The sequence below is a fragment of the Myotis yumanensis genome, unplaced genomic scaffold (assembly GCF_028538775.1).
Source record: "Myotis yumanensis isolate MYYU_CA2020_CCGP unplaced genomic scaffold, mMyoYum1.0.hap1 SCAF_6, whole genome shotgun sequence".
NCBI classification, from domain to species: domain Eukaryota; kingdom Metazoa; phylum Chordata; class Mammalia; order Chiroptera; family Vespertilionidae; genus Myotis; species Myotis yumanensis.
This window is the reverse complement of record NW_027223757.1, coordinates 97,559,994-97,582,098: the sequence shown is the minus strand read 5'-3', so window position 1 is coordinate 97,582,098 and position 22,105 is coordinate 97,559,994. Positions and strand designations below refer to the sequence as shown.

Genomic DNA, 22,105 nt, shown 5'->3' with positions numbered 1-22,105 from the left:
CGAGGAGAGACTCTTCAACTAGAAGGAAAGACAACAGCATACCGAGGCTCAGAGGAGGCGCAGTGTGGAAAATACAAAGGTGCGGAGGTGCGCGCGCAAAGCGGGCTGGTGGCTGAGGGCGCGGTTGTCGTTTTCAATCAGGAGGGAGTCTCAGACTCTGAGCTCCAGATCTAGGTGAGTCTCTAGGGACTCAGACTCAATTGGGAGAAGTGGGATTTTCTGGCATCAGTTGGAAAGTGAGGGCAGCTTTCTCTTTGAGGTTTGCAGCAGTTGCTGGGGTTCTGAGAAGCAGAGCCTCTGGGAACGGGACTGAGAGCAGCCATAACTGTTCCCTCCGCCTGTCCTGTTGATCCCACCCCGCCCAAGCCCTGCACAGAGCCATTTGCCGGATAGCCTCAGGCAAAGGCTAGATTAGCACCTCTCCAGAGGACAGAAGTTTTCCCAGGTCAGACACAGCTGATTCTCACAGCCAGGCGGCCTGGTGGTCAAATCCCTCTAGTATTAACTACAACAAGACTGCGCACAAAGACCACAAAGGGGTGCACCAAGAAAGCATAAAAAATGTGGAGACAAAAAAACATGACAGAAATGGAGGATATAGAGCTAAAAAACGCAATTTTGAGGGCTTGCAATAATGTGCTAGAAGCTGCCAATAAACTTGATGAGATCCTCACGAAATCTAATGAGACCCTCGATGCTGTGATAAAGAACCAACTAGAAATTAAGCTTACACGGACTGAAATAAAGACTTTTATACAGACACCCAATAGCAGACCAGAGGAGCGCAAGAATCAAGCCAAAGATTTGAAATGCGAAGAAACAAAAAACATCGAACCGGAAAAGCAAAATGAAAAAAGAATCCGAAAGTGTGAAGATAGTGTAAGGAGCCTCTGGGACAGCTTCAAGCGTACCAACATCCGAATTATAGGGGTGCCAGAAGAAGAGAGAGAACAAGATATTGAAAACCTATTTGAAGAAATAATGGCAGAAAACTTCCCCCACTTGGTGAAAGAAATAGACTTACAAGTCCAGAAAGCGCAGAGAACCCCAAACAAAAGGAATCCAAAGAGGACCACACCAAGACACATCATAATTAAAATGCCAAGAGCAAAAGACAAAGAGAGAATCTTAAAAGCAGCAAGAGAAAGAGACTCAATTACCTACAAGGGAATACCCATATGACTGTCAGCTGATTTCTCAACAGAAACTTTGCAGGCCAGTAGGGAATGGCAAGAAATATTCAAAGTGATGAATACCAAGAACCTACAACCAAGATTACTTTATCCAGCAAAGCTATCATTCAGAACTGAAGGTCAGATAAAGAGCTTCACAGATAAGGAAAAGCTAAAGGAGTTCATCACCACCAAACCAGTATTATACGAAATGCTGAAAGGTATCCTTTAAGAAGAGGAAGAAGCGGAAACCGGTTTGGCTCAGTGGATGGAGCGTCAGCCTGCGGACTGAAAGGTCCCGGGTTCGATTCCGGTCAAGGGCATGTACCTGGGTTGCGGGCACATCCCCAGTAGGAGATGTGCAGGAGGCAGCTGATCGATGTTTCTCTCTCATCGATGTTTCTGACTCTCTATCTCTCTCCCTTCCTCTCTGTAAAAAATCAATAAAATATATTTAAAAAAAAAAAAAAAAAAAGAAGAGGAAGAAGAAGAAAAAGGTAAAGATACAAATTGTGAACAACAAACATGCATCTATCAACAAGTGAATCTAAGAATCAAGTGAATAAATAATCTGATGTACAGAACAAACTGGTGATTATAATGAATCAGGGACATAGAAAGGGAATGGACTGACTATTCTTGGGGGGGAAAGGGGTGTGGGGGATGCGGGAAGAGACTGGACAAAAATCGTGCACCTATGGATGAGGACAGTGGGGGGGGAGTGAGGGCGGAGGGTGGGGCGGGAACTGGGAGGAGGGGAGTTATGGGGGGGGAAAAAAAGAGGAACAAATGTAATCTGAACAATAAAGATTTAATTAAAAAAAAATAAAGATAAAAATTCCAAAAAAAAAAAAAAAAGATTTATTAAAAAAAAAAAAAAGGTCACTGGCTTGATTATGGGTCAGAGCACATGCCTGTGCTATGGGCTAGAACCCCAGTAGGGGGTGTGCAATAAACAACTGATCAATGTTTATCACTCTCTCCCTTCCTCTCTCTCTCTAGTCAATAAAAACTTATTTTTAAAAGAGGAGAGCTAAAAGAAAGATAAAAAAATAAATAAATAAATAAAAGAGGAGAGCTCAGCTGGCGTGGCTCCATAGTTGATCATTGACTTAAGAACCAGGAGGTCATGGTTCGATTTCCGTCAGGGCAATTTCTACCCAGACCCTGCCCCACCCCCAGCCTTCAACACACTATTATCTGTGTCCCTGAGCTGCCTGAATTGTACATATCCTCTTATATAATAAAAGGCTAATATGCAAATTGTCCCCTTGACCGGGAGTTCGACCAGGGGGTGGGGCCAGCTGGCCAACTGCCTGCAGCCCCCCCTCAGGCCGGTCCCTCTCCCCGGCTGGCCTGGCCCTATCAGATCCCACCCATGCACGAATTTGTGCACCGGGCCTCTAGTAAGCATGTAAGTTCTTTGGTTAATTTAATCTCTTCCCGCCACCCTTCCCCTTTCCTCTGAGATCTGTCAGTCTGTTCCATGCGTCCATGCCTTTGGACCTACTTTATTCATCAGTTTATTTTGTTCATGTGATATTTGTCTTTCTCTGACTGGCTTATTTCACTTAGCCTAATAAATCCTTTATCTTAGAACGTGTTCCCAGCGTTTTCTTCTGTAACTAAAGGAATTTCAGAAAGGCTGGCCCAGGCCTGGATGCTCCCTCTCCACCAAAGGGCCAAAGCCTCTTTCTGAAAGGGCCTCACGCACCGCTCCCTTTAGACCAAGAGCAAACCTTACCAGGGGATCCACTCTGCTAGAATCCCGCTCATTTGCGGGATACTAGGGTCTTGTGTTCCTGATTTATGCTGTGAGTGAAATCTTTGGGCTTGGAACCCTTGGGTACACACCTTTTTTAAAAAAAAAAAAAAAAAAAAAAAGCCTGTGATTTTCTGGAACTAGGTTTTATCTTCAAGCCAGAACTGTATGGCCATGGCCAGGAGCTCCAAAACCCTTTGTCTTAGAAGAGAAGAATCTGTTGCTATGAAATATATGATATACTCCAGGAGTTGGGATTCTGCCCATGCCCTACAGGAAGGTGTCAAATGGCAGTATTATATTATATAGAAAAAGAGAAGTCAATGATGATACTTTTTCCCCCAAAGAATTTTAAGTGTATGACTTTTGCACCATATTTTTTAAAATTTTAGTTATTGACTAGAGAGAGAGAAAAACATTGATCTGTTGTTCCATTTATTTACACATTCATTGGTTGCTTCTTGTATGTGCCTGACCAGAGATAGAACCCACAATCTTGGTGTATCGGGCTAACATTCTAACCAACTGAACTATCTGGCCAGGGTGCACCAAGAGTTCTTAAGAATCAGCTTATAGTCCTGGCTGGTTAGCTCAATTGGTTAGAACATCGTCCTGGTACACCAAGGTTGCCGGTTCTATCCCCAGTCAGGGCACATACTAGACGCATCCAATGAATGCAAAATAAGTAGAACAACAGAACAATATTTCTCTATCTCTAAAATAAAATAAAGATTTAAAAAAAAAGAATCAGCTTCTGGTTAAAACATGGTACCTTATCTTACCCTCAATAGTAGAGAAATTAACAAATTCCATTCGAAATTGAGACCAGTAGACAGGGGACAGGGGCCCAGTTAGAGCAGCAGTTCCCAACCTGTGGGTCTCGACCCCTTTGGGGTTCAAACGACCCTTTCACAGGGGTCACCTAAATACATCCTGCATATCAGATATTTACATGACGATTCATAACAGTAGCAAAATTACAGTTATGAAGTAGCAACGAAAATAATTTTATGGTTGCGGGTCACCACAACATGAGGAACTGTATTAAAGGGTCGCAGCATTAGGAAGGTTGAGAACCACTGGGTTAGAGGAACTAAATTTTCAAAAGGAAGAGAAAAGCAAGAGGAAGTACAAAGAGTAAGGAAGGAAGGTACAGTCCAAGGATGGGGACAGACAGGGAATTGAATGTAAGTAATGGAGGAAGTCCTGGCCCCTACCTTCATCCTCACTTGACTTGCTCAGTTGCTTCACCAGTTTGGCTGTGTTGTTCTATGAGAGACGGGGAACAGCAGAAAGATAAATGCCAGGACAGTTAGGCCACTCAGAGTTAACAAGCCCCCAAAATCACTCACAATCTTTTCATAGTCCCTTAACAGTGACTATGTGGGCATAGTCTTATATAAAAACCTTTGTGGGGCCCTAGCCGGTTTGGCTCAGTGGATAGAGCGTCAGCCTGCGGAACAAAAGGGTCCTGGGTTCGATCCTGATCAAGGGCACGTACCTTGGTTGCAGGCTCTTCCCTGGCCCGGACCCCAGTCAGATGCGTGCAGGAGGCAACCAATTCATGTGTTTCTCTCACATTGCTATTTCTCTGTCTTCCACTCTCCCTAAAAATAAATGGAAAAATATCCTCGGGCGAGGATTAACAACAACAACAAAAAAAAAACACACCTCTGTGGGCAGTTATATTCTTAGAACAATCCAGTTAGGTAGATACAATTATTCCCATTTTATAGATGAAAAAGACTGAGGCTCAGAAATATGGAGTGCCCCAAGGACACACACCATTTGAAGGAGATAAACTGAACCAAGTCTTCTGATTCCAATTTCCTATTTTTCCTACCATTCTACCTCACAGGTCCAAGATACACAGCCTCCTCAGAGTCAGTGTAAGTTTCTCATCTGTCAGGCTCAACCAAAGAAGAGGCACCGAGGTAGGGAAGACGGAAGGTACCTGCTTGAGATGGTCCACGGTGAGTGGTAGGTGCTGCAAGGTCAACAGAATTTGTTGCAACAGGGGAATGTTGTTGGTCGTCTTTGAATATGTCAACCAATTGTTAAGAAGCTTGTAGCCACCAACATCAATAAACCTGTAGGCAGGAAGGAGGAGAATGTGATGCCCTTCCAGGATTTTGGAAGGATAACATCCCACACTCCTTGTTCCCCACCAACCCAGGAACCCCATTGCAGTCACCCAGATCCCCACTTACTTGACCAGTATTTCTGATGACTGGGTCTGCAGGAGAATGTTCAAGTAAGTGCACCGACTCACCATCTTCCGTGCCTCCTTCATCAGGCTGTAGGAAAGGGGCAGGTTAGGAACGGAGCAGCCACAGAGCGCCCCTTCTTCCCACAGCAGAGCCTCTAGCCTGTGAGTGCACCTGCACATCCCGAATCACTTGGGACTCTGCTACAGTGGGAAGATCACATGGCCTCTAGGAGGATGGGATGGATCCGGAGTGAAATGAAACCCACGGGAGGATGGAAGAGAACTTGGGAGACACCGAGTCTCTGATCTGGGGGGGTGAGCATCGCTGCTCCCCTATCACACAGGCCACATCTGATTCTGCTCGCAGGTAAAGCGTCCCAACCCTCAACAACCAGCCTCTAGTGGCCTATTCAGGACGGGCTTAGCCATTTGCTCCCCCTGGGAAACTTAAGGATCCCTGAAGGAAATGACAGTTTGGGGATGTGAAACCTGATCAACCCAAAACAGAACCAAGAATTCCATCACCTGGCTCCCTGCTTCCTTCCTTCCAAAGGGTGACTCCCTTGTGACGGTGGATATCCAAATATCTCATCCATTATAGCCAGGAACCAAGGGCTCACCTTTTCCTATCACTTATTCTAAAATTACTGGATTTCAATCCTATCCCACTGACTTTCCCTTTCCTCTCCAGGAACACCTCGGCCTGTCTGCCTTAATTACAACACACAATATCCTCCACCCGCAACAACTTTGAAAAGGACAGACTCACCTGAAGATCTTGGAAATCCCATCCGCACTCTTGACTTCCCCATCTCGGTTAAGGAAGCTATCCAGGCCCTTGAGAAGCTCTTTGGGGTCTATGGGACCCGAACCCATGATCGAAGTTTCTAGGATGAGAGGACAAAACAAACCAACAGAATAAATGGGCGGCAAGGACAGTGCCAGTATGCCCTCTAATAAATCCCATTTACACATTTGATAAAACATAGTGATGAATTATTCAATTTATGTTCAACTACACTCACCATTTTTAAGAAAAATCAACAGAGACCATTGCCAGCACTGAGCAAACAGCCCTGGCAAGTTAAGCACGACTATGACTAAAGGGAAGACACCCTTCTCTCCCCTCCCAGGTACAGCCTTCCTAGGACAGCTGAACTCCATTAGATAGTATAGAGCTGACACATTCCTCTAACAAAAGGCTCAATTCTGAGGTATTTTTGCTTATTAAGTCCTGTCTCTCCTTCATTGCTGGTAAATCTGGTTTGAAAACAAAACAATACTGTGACTTGGTAAGAACTGGGCCAATCTTGGGTGTCGGGCTAAATGTGCTAAAAGTAATCGATTCCTTTTTATCTTAGCCCACAAGTGGCAGAATATGTGCTGCACCAGTCGACAATCTCAGCTAAAGTGATAGGTGACAGAGGAGAAACAAAACTTGAAAACAGAACCTTTCCTCAGGGGAGGTGTGGGTAGCTCCCAGAAATGGAGACAAATGGATGCAAAGGAAATCAAGCAGGTCCTCCTAAGCTTTAAATAGACTGTCTCTCATTAACCAAACACTGCACAGGTTTTTATTGGTTCAAAGAGCAAGGTTTGTGGTTTCAAACACAAAGATGCAAATCTGACCCCCTATTCCCAACCACCTCAAAATCATATCATTATTCAAGATCTCTAAGAAAGGCCTGAAAGAATAAAGGTAGAAACTGGGAAAATGCCATTAAATTTTAAGTAGCTAGTTTAGACCAGATTAGAAAAGGAGTTAAACTGCTGATATGGGACAGAGAATTGTGAAGCAATTTCTAGGCTAGAAACCAAGTTCCAGAGAGGAAGTTGAGAATCAATATGGTTCTGATTGGTATTTTTATCCCCAAAGCCTTGAAACACGTCTGAGAACCAAAAAAGAAAGCTACCTCAGTAATATCTGCATTTGGGAAATGAAGTTAACACACTGGGTGGGAAGACAGCAAGGGGCAGCCCCCCTCATGCACACTGCTTCTAGTGCAGCTAACAGACCAGCTCCCTGCAGCAGTGTGGGAAAATCAAGGTTCTACAAAGCAACTATATTTTGTGCAGAAAGAGAAGTTTTCTTATAATGCAAATTAGTTCTCAGACAAAAAACACACAACAATCTTAACCTTGAAGTCCTTCCAACAAAAAGGCCCGTACATTTCGAACTGCAGAGGTCCTAACCACCTAGGTAAAAGGCAGAAGCAGGGAGGAGAGGAGGCTGGTTCCTGAGATCATAAACTGTGGGCTGAAGAGAGGAGGGAGGTAAGAAATGCTGAGGGGAGCAAATCTGGGTTAACTGTGCTGTGACTGCCTCCCTGGGACTCTACAAGGACAGCAGGACCTGAAGTCAGAGGGAAAAAACACTGACGTAGCACACCAGGTAAGACTGAAGTGCTCAGGCCAACTCCACTGAACTGTGGTGGTTCTTAGAGAGACAAACACAGGGATAAAGGAATTTTTCCCATGTAGTAATATACTATGTGCTGTATACACTATAAAGATATATAGATACAATAAAGGGAAATAGAAAACAGATTTCCCATCTACTGGAGACCGAAAAAGCAATGAACAATTCTAAATAACATATTATCAGCAACAACATAAATACAATTTGACAAAAAGCCTTCAATTAAACTAACATCACTTAAAACCAGTCCTCCCTGAATATAGCCGACCCCCTTATTTGAGTCAAACCCAGAGTTGAATATACCTCACCATGGAGAACTCCCCTTTACATATTCAACTATCAGTTAAGCCAATAGGCCTGCTACCCTACTTCCTTCAGAAACTATAAAAAAGTTATCACCGGAGCTAAAATGATCCTTCATGTAAGAGGGCGGGAGACAAGAGATCAATTAGTACAGCGCTAAATTCTGTCCAGTGCCTTCTGTTCGGAATGGGACCCAGGAATTTTCCCATTCCCATTCATAAAAAGCAAGAATAGTCAAGAGAAGCTAGAAGACAAAGCAATAAAAATGTTAAATATTCACTTTTCCATTATTTTCCTCTATTATATTTTGGAAATACAATAAAACAAAACTAAATTTTGTATCACAAGCACCAATCTTGTGATTAAAAGATGAGTTTTCTCATAACTTTCCTACAGGAAGATTAGCTTTTACTCATTTAATATTAAGGACCCTGTGTCTGACAACCTAATTTCCCTCTTTTGAATTCAGTACATTTTAAAAGAAGTCCAAGATATTCAAGTGGAAAGGAATAAAGAACCTACATTCTTGGCACAGGCCTCCAGTAGAAAAGGCAATGAGCTGACCAAGGGAGGAGCCGTGACCAAGGTCATCACATTACCTAGTCATATGGAGACTGCAATGGAAGCTTGAGTAAGTTTTCTGGAACCAAAAGTAAGCCAGCACATGATATACTTTAATTTCCGTGAAGGCAGTACAAAAAATGGCGGGGAAGCACGCCCTGGCCTGTCTCCACCTGGTCCTCTGCTGGGCTTTTCTTATGGAGGACGCTGCGGGCAGAGACCTCCACACGCATACAGGCACTGGGGAGAGGTCTACTGTTCTTACCAGAGATAGTTTAAAAGTCCAGAAGTGACACCAATTCCTGCCTCCAAAATGAGGTATATTTGAGGGTTATTTCATTACATAGGGTGAAAAATGTTTAGCTTGGCTGTTATTCCATTCCCATCACCAATAAAACAGAACTTGATTGGTTCAGGACAAAAATTCTATCCAAGTCCTTTTTAAAACAACCACAATACTCTTTCTAGCAAAGGAGGAAGGCCTTTCCCTTATTAGAGGCTTGAGCATTTTTAGAAATGAAAATACTTTGTACTTAATCCCTTACACTCCCCTTCCCTTCTTTGGTGTTTGAGGCATTACAGCATGACTCAGCAGTGGACTGAATGATGTCTCTGGTGATTCCCAAGGTTGTACTTTTTTCCTAAGTAGTAAGCCCCTGTACCTCAGTCATTTTGAAAACCTGGGTACATGAGCTCACCAAAAGCTTATTTATAAAATCACCACCCTACCCCATCCCCACAGGAAAGGATTCCAGAATAGAACTCTGGCCACAATCTACAAGGATCAGGTTCTCTGGAAGGATGTGGCTCCCTAGAAGGCTTTGTTTCCCATCTCCCATGTTAATGAAGATTTTATTCATCTCCTGCTCACTAGAGATGAGGAACCCCAGTGGCAAATGTTCAGCTCCCAAGGAAGGTATGCTGCAGAGGCATATGGCAAACTGCTTAAAAGATAAAAAAACTTGTGGTCAATAGACATGTGGAAGACACATCCCTCCCATCCATTCCAGAAGTTTAATAATTTGAGAATTCACACCCAGTAGAAAATTAGCCCTGAAGTCTCACCCAAGTCACCATGGCAGTTGTACAAAACGACTTTCCAATTCTGCCTAGAACCATGATTCAATGTAGGACTTTAAAAAAGTAAAAGTATATGGAGAGACTGATAAAGATTTGACTTTGAAAAAGTAGAAGGAACAGGACACCAACTACCAACCTCAGGGCATGGTTTTTCAATATGCACCAACTGCTATAGCACTGCATGAGTTGAAAACGAAGACATTATTCTCCCATTTTAAGGAATTTCTTTTACAAAGTAAGGAAAGAAATTTTAAAAGAAGGTGGCTCTTGGGAATAAAAGAAATGAGGCTGTGAAATGTAATACCAGAAAGGTTTTGCTTACCAGAAACCGTAGCTTGAATCCCCCTGCCTTGAGTTTACAACTGCCGCCTCCTTTCCTAAGATTCACTTCTCATCCCAGTACCAACGTACAGGAGCTAAGCAACTGGAGAACCTGATACAGCGCTGGACAGTGCAGCCCCAGGCGGAGGGGCATGAGTGATGGAGAAGAAATGCCTGCAATACCCACTCCCCCAGATGCTCATTATACAAAGCGACCCGACGCAGGAGCCCAAGGACGGGGCCTGCGCAGCAGTGGCATTGCTGTCCTTCGGCCCCATCTGCCTGCTACTTGCACAAGCCCTAGCCTGTCTCCAGGATCCCCCAAGGCTCCCAGTCTAACTCTTCTACCCCTGGCAACTCAGGTGGGGTACTTCCAAGCAGTTGTGATGAGTAAAAGGTGAAAAGCATCAGGCTGTCAGTTAAAGAAACTAGAGCTGCCCGAGGACACGAGCAGCTTGAAGACCTAACTCCTGTGAGCTTCCTTTCCTTTTAAAATAAAGGCTTTAACAGACAATATTCTAAAGAAAGGAAAAGGTCTGCTCCTGGCTCCGCGCCCTGGAGTGCAGAAGGCACAGGCTCGGGGGAGGGGCTCCGGGGCGGGGGAGCCGATTGCATCAGCGCCCAGGACGCCCCTCCCCGGCGTTTCCGGGCGCGGCCGGCGGGCGGGAGGAGCAGGAGCAGCAGCAGGAGCAGGAGGCAGGGCGCCATCTTGTCACGGAGCCTCAACAGGCCCCGCGCCGCCGCTGGTCACAGGAAAAAACACTTTCGGGGGGAAGGGGGGTAAAAAAACAATAATAATCCTATCCCAGTCCCCCATCCTGAAGTCTTTGACCTATTTTGAATAAGAGCGTTGTGAAAGTAAAAGCAATTAAAATATTAACAATTTTATGCGGGGAAGAACTAACTTGCATTTGAGGTTCAACCTACCATCGACCACCCCCACCCTCCGAACAAAAGGAGGGGGGACTTGGACCCTCAACAGACAGGGTTGAGGACAAAATGGGAGACACAACCTGCAACACTGCTTGGAAGACAAAAGGACAAGGAAAGTCGCCATATTGAAGCAGGGAAGGAAAGAAATCCTTTAACGACACAAATCTAGAAAGCTAGCATTCAAGTGCACTAAATGGCTTTAAAAATTATACTCCTGAATTCCACATTTCCCAACCTCCCCACCCTCTAGTCCCATCAAAAAGTATCGTTAAAATGTTAACCTTTTGCTTTTAAATAACTTATGCAATCTCCAACAATTACAAAACATTTAAACTATCATCTTGTATGTACTGGCACTAAGATTATATTTTGTCCTGAATTAAGTGTCTTGCAATCTTTATTTCTAGATTGCCACCTACTTTAACCACAAATATACCCCAAGCACATTACATTAAATTGAGAGGATTCAACAATCTAAGTCACAGCCAGCTAGGACTTGTGCCCATCTCCTTACCCTGCAATCTTTATGTACAGATTGCTTATTAATCTGGCAAATTGAAAGGCGCCCTGCTCGTCTCACACACAAAGAAGTGGGCCTCCGGAGCACAAGATCCCCCATTTTTGTATGTGAGCTCATTAACCCTTTGGAGACTGCTGCCGAGGGAGGGCACCCTCCGTACAGCGCACTTGGCGCGGGCAGTCTGGCAATGGCTGGATTGCGAAGGGTTAACCGTCAAATCCTCGCTGGCCTCCCGCCTGCAGGGCAGGGAGCGCAGGTGGCAGAGAACGAGACTTGGAGCCCAAGGCCCCTCTTAGTGGAGACGGACCGGCTCGGTCCTTCCTCCAGTTCTCTATTTTGTTCTATGGTCTCATTTCTTCCTCTCATTATTTTTGGTTTCACCAAGGGAAACGTTGATTTCTTGTTGCAAGGCTCGTTTTTCAAAATTCGACACTTACTATCCAATTTTTTTGCGACGTCAGCACCTCGGGCTCAGGGGGAAGGGGGTTAAAATTTTGGAGAAAAAAAATAAAACCACCAACCAGAACCCAAAACTCTATTTGGGGGGCCTCATTGGATCAAAAAGTCTTTAAAAAAAAACAGAGGCCAACTCAGCATTCACGCCCCCCCCCACCCAACTCCATTTAGGGAGGGGGGGGGTCATAAAAAAAAGTTCTGAGTTGATTAAAAAAAAAATAAACGCTGGATAAGTGGACTTGGGTGGGTTTGGGGAGGGAGGGTGGTGGATTATTTTTGCAGTTATGTGGTGACGGTCCTTCGGCCACAGATTTCAAGTCCCAAGCAGCGTGGGCTGGTGGGTGGGCAGAGGTGGGAGAGGGCAGAAGACACAGTGGTTGGGCTGGTGGCTGCGGTTCCCCTTTCCCCCCGCTCAGGATCCTCTCAAGGGCTTAGATGTGGACGCGGCTCGTTTCTTTTTTCCTGGTGGCCGGCCTGTCTTTCTCCGTGAAAAGTCAAACCTGGGATAGAAAGAACACAAGGGGAGGAAGAGGTAATCAGTACGGGCTGCTTTTTAAACACACCCCAGACGACCGCTTTCCCGGTCTCAAACACCTCCGTGTCCAGTCCGGAACTTTATATAAGCCGAAGCTCGTAAGTAAACGCATGCCAAATCCGTTTCCCAGGCCAACGCTCTCAGTAAAATCTTAACCCCCCAACCGACAACACACAAGAACTTACCTCTAAACGAACCCCAGAATGGCGGCTGTCCGCGCGGGCGGAGCCTTTTATACCCGGACACCACCCAATGCGCCCAAATGTGTTAGTGCGTTTCCCTTGTCGCGAGACATTGTGCGCGAGGCGTAAATTCATTGGGTAACCCGAAAGACAACGCGCTAGCTGATTGGCTATCCTTCCTTCACCTTCGCTCAGCCCACTACCCACTTCCCGTCACTCTCGGCACATTTTCCCGCCTCCTCCTGAGGAGGTGGGACGCGCGTGCGCATAACCGGAGAGACTAGCACCTCCCTTTCCTCTGCCTTCACCACTTCCGCCCCCGAAAACATTTCTAATCCTCGGTTGGCGGAACTGGGCAGGCGCATGCGTACTGTGGGAACCTCGGCCAAAATCGCCTTCAAAATTGCTTAAAAGGCTAGCTCTAAGTATGAGACCCAAGAATCGTCGTGACTGGTTCATCAAAAACTCAGTTTTGAGGCCGAATTCCACTGTGACGCAGTTGAAATTAGCGTCTCTCCATGACCCGCCCCCTTCTCGCTTCCGTCCTGACGCAAGTGCGTGGCTGCCGGCCACACTGCGGCGGGTCTTTGCCCCCGCCCTATCCAGTTTCCGGGAGCATGCGCAGTAGCTTTGCCGGCCATTCCTGGTTTGGGCGTGGGTCAAGATGGCGGCCTCCGTGGTGAATAAACTGCTGAGGCGCCTTCCTAAGCTTTCGTCCTTCAGGAGTGCCTACGGAGTTCAGGTAACTCCTTGGAGCACATTTTGTACAACCACTTTTTAGTTATGCCTTCTAGGTCGTCGCTCCACTTCTGGGGACCCGGGAGCGGAGACTTCCCCTAGTGCTTATGCCTCCGCTGTCTAGGCAATACTTTGCCTCCACCACTCTCCCTTGCTCCTCCGTAAATCTCCGGGCATTTTTAGAAAACCCTCACCGGAGGGTAAGTTTATTGACTTTTTTAAAGGAAGGGACAGAGAGAAACATCGATCAGTTGCCTCCCGTGCGCGCCCCCGACCAGGGGTCGAACTGGCAACCTAGGTATGTGCCCTGACGGAGAAGCCAATCCGTAACCTTTGGTGTATGGAGGACGCTCCAACCCATTGAGCCATCCGGCCAAGGCAAAGAGCCAGGTTTAGATCCCATCCTCTTCCCAAATGGGCATCTTGGCTAAGCAACTAGATAAGGAATGCCCCCTCCGACCCCAGCACGCACAGCCAACTCAGCTACAGACGGTGTCTAATCTGATGCCCTGGGGTCCCCGCACCGACTTGCCCAGCCCTGCTGTCTCCCAGGATGTGTCACCTCCACCTGGTGACGGTTTCTCAGCCCCCCATCTCACTAGATCAGCTGGTGATCAGAGCCTTCGTGAAGGGTTAACGCAGTCCTTTGGACCGAGGGTTCCCTCCAGCCTCATGGACTCACCGTTCTGACGGTCCTTGGTGGGCCGGTGGGGTTGGAAGGCTTGCCCAGCTGCCACTCCCAGGGGGACTGAAGAGTGGCCACAGGGTCACTGCGGAGCTAATGACAGGCCTGGTAGCTTTACAGCTGGCGTTAGGACTCAAGTTTGCTCTTGCCTGTGGAATGTTGACCTTCAGCTTCTGTAAAGCTGGAAAACGCAGTGATCCCGGACTGGACTGAGCTGGAGACGCACCTGCCCTCCCATCCCTTCCCTGCCATACATCTTGCTTCCAAGGAGATAGACACCCCCACTTTTCCTTTCTTCGTCCTTTCCATCCACTAGACTCAATTCAACCCCAAAAGCATGAATACCTGATATGTGCCAGGTTTTTAAGTTGCCCTCCCCAATAAGATGGCCTCTCAGTCACCTGTACTTGTTATCCTCTAATATTAGCATCTTTCAGGACCCAGTTGGAGATTGGGAGAGTGGTTGTTGATAATGTCAGTTTAACCCCAACAAATATGCTACCTTCCGTGTGTGTGTGTGTGTGTGTGTGTATACATACAATGCTATATTCCATTAACACAATGGATGTGCGTGCCCCTTCTCCCTGAAGTGTTGGGAGCAAAACAATCGGGTTTCTGCTTTGAGTTCATTTTTTTGTTGTCCCTCTTTTATAGGTTCCCCTCCAAACTCTTAGCACTGAAGTCCCCCTTGAGGAAGATTCTTTGCCCATTTCCCCTTATGAGAATGAGCCCTGGAAATACCTGGACTCAGAAGGTAACTCTAAGTGGGGAAGGGAGGGTCCTGTGGGGTGTGAAATAAATGGACAGAGACACTTCCTTCACCCTAACATTTGTGGTCTTTCAATTCAGAATACCAGACCCGCTACGGTTCTCGCCCCGTCTGGGCTGACTACCGACGCAACCACAAAGGTGGAGTACCCCCACAGAAGACTCGAAAGACCTGTATTGTGAGTTTCTGAGAGTGGCACATGGATGGGCTGGGAAGTGGGGGTGGAGACCACAGAGACAGTGGCAGCGGCATTTCTTCTGGCAGGGCTTGGAACATCGTCACCTCCCAATTTCTTCTCTCTACAGCGTAAAGATAAAGTTGCTGGGAATCCCTGCCCTATCTGTCGGGATCACAAGTTGCACATCGACTTTAGGGTAAGGAGAATCTTTTTTCCAGGATGAGGATTTGGAGCCTTTATATGTTGCTAAAGAGATTGCCTGGCACCCCTACACTCCATTTTGCACTGGTTTCCTGGAACTATACAAATATCTTCCCTCTAGTCATTTGCCCTCCACTATGGACTATAGTAAAAAGCTTTATCCCTATGAAATTGACAGTCTAAATTGGCAGGCAAGAAAAGTGCTCACTTCTAATGGGAGAACAATGCCCCAAAATTCGTTTTATCCATCACAATTATTAGCAAGTAGATTGGACTGTTTTTTCCTGAGGTTTTATTTCCTTGTTATGTTGATGGTTGGTGGCAGCCTGAGACTTGCAGCTGGAGGGCAGGTACATAAGGCACTTTTTGGAAAAGCCTTCGTTATGAGGAGGACAGGACTTGCTCCTTAAAGAATTAAAACCTTATAAAACTGGTCATGGGAACGTGCTCTTCTGAGCTTGCAGTGAAGTAGTAGATCAGAAGCTGAGTGGCTGGTTACTACAGAAGTCGGAGGGCATTTGTGTGTCAGTGGATGAGGGCAAGTGACTGTTCTCAGCCCCCGTCTGACACAAGTTATAGAGGAGTCCAATAGGTAACTTCTCAATTTCAACTGTGTACAATCTAGAATAATAAAAACATAATATGCTAATTAGACCGGATGACCTTCCAGACAAAGCTGGGGCTGTGAGGGAAGCCGGGGTCCCTGGTGCCAGAGGGAAGCCGGTGCCGGCAGCCAGGGGAAGGAAGGCTTACTCTTGCACGAATTTTGTGCATCGGGCCTCTAGTTGATTAATAAAAAGGTATTGTAACCAATTTTATACAGTTTATAATCACATAACAAGGGAGAGAGAAAAGTTACAAATTTAATGGTGTGGATGATTCTACCTGCCATTCCAACTCCACATGTACCTGCATTTTCCTTGGGTCTCATTTCCTTTGATTAACTTGCTAGCTGAGAGTCATTCTATATCATTAACTTTAAAATTGATTGGAGTCATTCATACATGCACAGTACAACATATACTATTTTTCTGGGTGATTTCAGAGAATGCCAACTGTCCCCAGTTTTTTGCATGAGGGTTGATTTCAGAGCCTAACCCCCGGCGAGGAGCATTCTCTATGAGTCTCAGTGACAAAGTGTAGGGTGTGCATGTGAAGTGGGTGAAAGACCAGGAAAGGGGAACTGTTTGCTGGAGTTTTCATGAATGTGTCCAGTAAACTGATGGGACTAAAACTGGGACATGGAGGAGGGCAGCATCTGGAGAGGCAATGAGGGGTTCAGGTCATCTGTGTGGTGTGTAGGGATTGTGCACTGCCAGTCTCTCAAGGTCCTGCTCTCCCCCCACTCCTTTCTCCACCACTTTCCCCCAGAACGTGAAGCTCCTGGAGCAGTTTGTCTGTGCCCACACAGGCATCATCTTCCATGCGCCATACACAGGTGAGCCCTTCTTCCTTGTCCCCACCAGAATAGCTTTTCCTGGGAGCACTTTATTCAGTCAGACAACAGGTATGTAGCTCCTACCATGGCATAAAAAGTGCGATCGAACTTTTGGAAATCCTGGCTTACTGGGGATACTCACATGCTAAGAACAGTTACATGTGGACAAAAGATGCAGGCTAGTGTCATTGTAAGCAAACCTTCTAAAGGTAGATCTTGAAACGTAAGTGGTGGTGATTTTCTTTCTTTAGGGCTTTTTGTGTGTGTGTGTGTGTGTGTGTGTGTGGTAGTGGGGGGGGGGGGGTTTTGTTTTTTGTTTTTTTTTAGAAAGTGGGAGAAAGAGAAATATTCACAGGAGAGTGAAACATCAATCAGCTGCCTCTCACATGCCCAATCCTGGGAATTGAGCCCGAAACCTGGGCATATACCTTAACCAGGAATCAAACCAGCAACCAGCCACACTGGCAGGGGCAGGGCTCTTCACTTCTACAGAAAGCTCTTGCCCTAGCTGGCTTCACTCAGTGGATAGAGCGTTGACCTGCGGACTGAAAGGTCCCAGGTTCGATTCTGGTCAAGGGCACATGCCTAGGTTGCAGGCTTGATCCCCAGTGTGGGGCATGCGGGAGGCAGCAATCCATGATTCTCTCTCATCATTGATGTTTCTATCTCTCTCTCCTTCTCCCTCTCTGAAATCAATAAAAATATATTTTAAAAAAAAGCTTTCCTATAAATTTACCATCCTGTAAGTTCTTTTATACTGTTGACAATTCAATTAGATTTCCCAAGTTTGGAATTGTAAACTTAATAATTCAAGATTACATCTAGAAAACCAAGATGGCGGCATAGGTAAACACCGGAGATTGCTGCTTAGCACAACCAATTCAAGAATACAACTAAAAGACGGAATGGACATCATCCAGAACCACAGGAAGGCTGGCTGAGTGGAAATTCTACAGCTAGTAGGAAAGAGAAAAGCATACCGAGACTCAGAGGAGCTGTGGTGCGGAAGTAAAGTACAGAGGTACGAAGGCGCACGCAGAGAGGGCTGGCGGCTGAGGACACGGTTATCTTTTTCAATCAGGAGGGAGTCTCAAGCTCTGAGCTCCAGTTCCGGGCGAGTCTCTGGGGACCTAGACTCCTGTCTGGCATCGGTCGGAACTCGAGGGCAGCTTTCTCTTGGAGGTGCTTGCAGCGATTGCCAGGACACTGAGAAGTGGAGCCTCTGAGGCCAGCTATAGTTGCTTGCTCTGCCCTGTTGATCTCCTGGAACCCCCACCCCGCTCCGCCCAAGCTGTGTGCTGGCTTTTGCATATGAAAGGCCTGGCCCTTTGCAATCTGAAAATTACCTAACCAGCTGCAGCTGGCCCAAGGCCCCTAGGCAACTCGCATTGCTTGACAGCTGAGCTCCTGCTGGGTTGCCTCAGGCAGAGGCTAGATTAGCACCTCCTTAGAGATGCAGGAGCCAGTGTGCCCGGTGGTCAGAGTGGGACCATCCAGATTGCAGCTACTCGGATACATAAAGGACACACTCAGGGGGCAGACTCAGTGAGCACCAAAGCCCCACTGCAGCAAGTCTTGCCCTGGAGGGGTGTCTCTAGCACAGAAGTTCTCCCACTGCAGACACAGCTGATTCTCAGCCAATTGGCCTGGAGGTCAATTCCTCCCAGTGTTACCTACAACAATCAAGGCTTAACTACAACAAGACTGTACACAAAACCCACAAGGGGGTGCACCAAGAGTGTCCACCTCAGGTAATTGGGGAGGCTGAGTCACTGGGCCCTATAGGACACCTAGCACAGAAAGCCACTTTATCAACACAGGGAAGCATAAAAAATGCGGAGACAAAGAAACAGGACACAAGTGACAGAAATGGAGGAAAGCGAACTACTGGATATAGAGTTCAAAACCACACTTATAAGGTTTTTCAAGAACTTTCTAGAAATCGCCGATAAATTTAGTAAGCCCCTCAAAAAGTCTGGTGAGACGGCTGATAAATGTAGTGAGACCCTCAAGAAATCTAGTGAGACCCTCCAGGTTATGAAAAAGCACCAACTAGAAATTAAGCATACACTGACTGAAATAAAGGATATTATGCAGAATTCCAACAGCAGACTAGAGGATCGCAAGAATCAAGTCAAAGATTTGAAATACGAAGAAGGAAAAAACACCCAACCGAAAAAGAAAAAAGAAAAAAGAATCCAAAAATACGAAGATAGTGTAAGGAGCCTCTGGGACAGCTTCAAGCGTACCAACATCCGAATTATAGGGGTGCCAGAAGAAGAGAGAGAACAAGATATTGAAAACCTATTTGAAGAAATAATGACAGAAAACTTCCCCTTCCTGGTGAAAGAAATGGACTTACAAGTCCAGGAAGCGCAGAGAACCCCAAACAAAAGGAATCCAAAGATGACCACACCAAGACACATCATAATTAAAATGCCAAGAGCAAAAGACAAAGAGAGAATCTTAAAAGCAGCAAGAGAAAGAGAATCAATTACCTACAAGGGAATACCCATACGACTGTCAGCTGATTTCTCAACAGAAACTTTGCAGGCCAGAAGGGAGTGGCAAGAAATATTCAAAGTGATGAATGCCAAGAACCTACAACCAAGATTACTTTATCCAGCAAAGCTATCATTCAGAATTGAAGGTCAGATAAAGAGCTTCACAGATAAGGAAAAGCTAAAGGAGTTCATCACCACCAAACCAGTATTTTATGAAATGCTGAAAGGTACCCTTTAAGAATAGGAAGAAGAAAAAGGTAAAGATACAAATTATGAACAACAAATACACATCTATCAACAAGTGAATCTAAAAATCAAGTGAATAAAAAAATCTGATGAACAGAATAAACTGGTGAATATAATAGAATCAGGGCCATAGAAAGGGAGTGGACTGACTATTCTTGGGGGGGGAAAGGGGTGTGGGGGATGCGGGAAGAGACTGGACAAAAATCGTGCACCTATGGATGAGGACAGTGGGGGGCGGTGAGGGCGGAGGGTGGGGGGGGAACCGGGTGGAGGGGAGCTATTGGGGGGAAAAAAGGAATAACTGTAATAATCTGAACAATAAAGATATAATTTTTAAAAAAAAAGATTACATATAGGCCCTGGCCGGTTTGGCTTAGTGGATAAACCGTTGGCCTGTGGACTGAAGGGTCCTGGGTTCGATTCCAGTCAAGGGCATGTACCTTGGTGTGGGCACATCCCCAGTAGGGAGTGTGCAAGAGGCAGCTGAATTGATGTTTCTAACTCTCCCTCTCTCTCTCCCTTCTTCTCTGTAAAAAATCCATAAAATATGTTAAAAAAAAAAAAAAAAAAAAGATTACATCTATTCCCTAACTACAGCCATGGCTAAAGCTGACTTCCTGCAGTGTCCATTGGTTTTCAGTATCTATAACTGCTTCCAGGCTACAGTGGCAAAGTTGAGTAGTTGAGACAAAGACTCTAGGACAGGGGTGGGCAAACTTTTTGACTCGAGGGCCACAATGGGTTCTTAAACTGGACCGGAGGGCCGGAACAAAAGCATGGATGGAGTGTTTGTGTGAACTAATATAAATTCAAAGTAAACCTCATTACATAAAAGGGTACGGTCCTTTTTTTTTTTTTTTTTTTTTAGTTTTATTCATTTCAAACGGGCAGGATCCGGCCCACGGGCCGTAGTTTGCCCACGGCTGCTCTAGGACCTACAATGCCTAAAATATATACAGAAACATTTTGCCAGGGCCTGCTAATATAAGATAATTTTGCAAAGAATAATCTGAACTTACCATTTTGTAGATGGTAGCATGATTAGTGGAATTCTGTTTGTCAGGGAGTTTTTTTTAAAAAATATATTTTACTGATTTTTTACAGAGAGGAAGGGAGAGAGATAGAGAGCTAGAAACATCGATGAGAGAGAAACATCGATCAGCTGCCTCCTGCACATCTCCTACTGGGGATATGCCCGCAACCAAGGCACATGCCCTTGCCAGAATCGAACCTGGGACCCCTCAGTCCGCAGGCCGACGCTCCATCCACTGAGCCAAACCGGTTTCGGCTGTCAGGGAGTTTTAAAAAGTAGTTTGAAACTCCTGTCAGACTGTAAAAAACTGAAGAAACTTTTTGCTACTCTCTCAGATTGCCTTCCCTAGACCTGAAATCCTTTCTTCCTTTACTGAATTTTCTCTGTGGATTGACCTACCCAGTTAAGCACACTTGCCTTTTGAATTGTGTTCTGTTCCCTGTGTTGCAGCCTTTGCCATTAAATGGCTTCTCTGTAGTAGCTAGGCACTCCTGAGTGTTGATCCCAGCTCTCAGAGAGAGGAGGGTTTCTTCCCATTGGGCAGGTGGGGAATTAGGCCATGGAGGGGTCAGGAGAATGGGTAGCCAGGTCTTCCAAAGCCAGCCCTCTCTCACCTCGTAGAAGTGGTATATATTCTTTACTTACTGTGCCTGATAGGATGAGCAGAGTTACCTTTCTGTTCTGCAGGAGTCTGTATGAAGCAGCACAAGAAGTTGACGCAGGCCATCCAGAAAGCCAGGGAGCATGGTGAGTGTGAGGAGGGGTCCTGAGAAGTTTTGTTAGACACCAAGAAGGTGACTTCGGGCTAGAGAATAGACATAAATGTTCCCACCTATCTGAGAAGTTAGTAGCCATCATGTTCTTCCAAATCTTTTTCATCACTGATGTCCCTATTCCCTCTCCTGAGTCTGTTACCTTGTCCTTGTCCCCTTGTTCCTCCTCTTTCCTTTTTCTTCCCTCTTTTTTAGTCCCAATGCCATAAGATGGTCTTTGTATAAATTTCTGGCCCTGGCTCCATAATTCCTTTCTATAAATTAGAAAAGGTGCCCCTCCATTATGGCAGATGCAGCGTCACAGTCCTGGCACAGGGCTACACAGCTTGGTGGGCGAGAGCCAGGCAGTGTGTTGGCTCCCACTGTGCCCCTGGCCACCTGGCCTTTGTGCAACGTACCCAGTGGCTGTGACTGCTTCCTTCTTCCTCTCTAGGTTGTTCTCCTTCCTGGCTCTTAATCTGAACGGTCCCACCTTGCTCCCTTCCCTCACTTTCTCTTTTTTTAAATCCCCTAGGTCTCCTTAGTTACCACATTCCCCAGGTTGAACCTCGGGACCTTGACTTCAGTAACTCGCATGGAGCTGTGAATGCTACTCCACCAGCTCCCACTCTGGTTTCAGGTGACCCCTGGTACCCTTGGTACAGCTGGAAACAGCCACCAGAGAGAGAGCTGTCCCGCCTTCGTCGACTGTATCAAGGCCATCTCCGGGAAGAAAGTGGTCCCCCCCCTGAGTCAATGCCCGAGGTGGCACTCACAACAGGAGCTGAAGCCTCCACTGAGCACGCGGGCTCCCAGAATCCTCTGTAGGAGCTGTGGACTGGGCAGGGTGCGAGGGGTTGGGAGATAATGCCTAGGAATTACATGCTGGGGTGCACCCTGAAGAGTTGGGTCTGTTTTATGGCCCACGCCAGGTCCAGGCTCAGTGAAAGGAAATGATGGTTGTTGAAGAGGATAAACATATCTGAGGCTGAGGGAGAGCAGCAGAGTGCATGTGGGAAACCCTAATCCCCCCGCAGTGCAACTAGGTGGGCTCAACCTTACGTTGCTGCCAGCTTGGCTTTTCCACAATAAAGCTCTTCTGTCTGCG

General features: G+C 46.2%; 2 protein-coding genes across 5 annotated transcripts in view; one reads left to right on the top strand and one right to left on the bottom strand.

Moving 5' to 3' along the window:
• The window catches only part of PPP1R10 (protein phosphatase 1 regulatory subunit 10), a 25,205-nt gene extending 11,308 nt beyond the window's left edge, over nt 1–13,897 (bottom strand). For 2 of the 3 annotated variants that reach the window (XM_070419005.1, XM_070419007.1), the window contains exons 1-6: nt 12,457–12,546; nt 11,718–12,236; nt 5,913–6,030; nt 5,145–5,231; nt 4,889–5,024; nt 4,152–4,203 (exon numbers count right to left, since the gene is read on the bottom strand). In XM_070419005.1, coding sequence (XP_070275106.1) covers nt 4,152–4,203; nt 4,889–5,024; nt 5,145–5,231; nt 5,913–6,019 — 382 coding nt within the window. In that variant the 5' untranslated portion in view covers nt 6,020–6,030; nt 11,718–12,236; nt 12,457–12,546. Of the gene's footprint in view, nt 1–4,151; nt 4,204–4,888; nt 5,025–5,144; nt 5,232–5,912; nt 6,031–11,717; nt 12,237–12,456; nt 12,547–13,873 lie in introns of those variants that run through there. The other variant, XM_070419006.1, reaches the window with a different exon arrangement.
• On the top strand, nt 13,094–22,105 carry MRPS18B (mitochondrial ribosomal protein S18B). Of its 2 annotated transcripts, none has more exons than XM_070419022.1 (7): nt 13,094–13,195; nt 14,531–14,630; nt 14,726–14,823; nt 14,951–15,019; nt 16,396–16,462; nt 20,933–20,992; nt 21,638–22,105. In XM_070419022.1, exons 1-7 carry the CDS (start codon nt 13,118–13,120, stop codon nt 21,823–21,825), a joined length of 660 nt encoding a protein of 219 aa, XP_070275123.1. In that variant the 5' UTR covers nt 13,094–13,117; the 3' UTR covers nt 21,826–22,105. The 2 variants fall into 2 exon arrangements, with proteins under 2 accessions (XP_070275123.1, XP_070275122.1); XM_070419021.1 differs by having other exon boundaries at nt 21,533–22,105.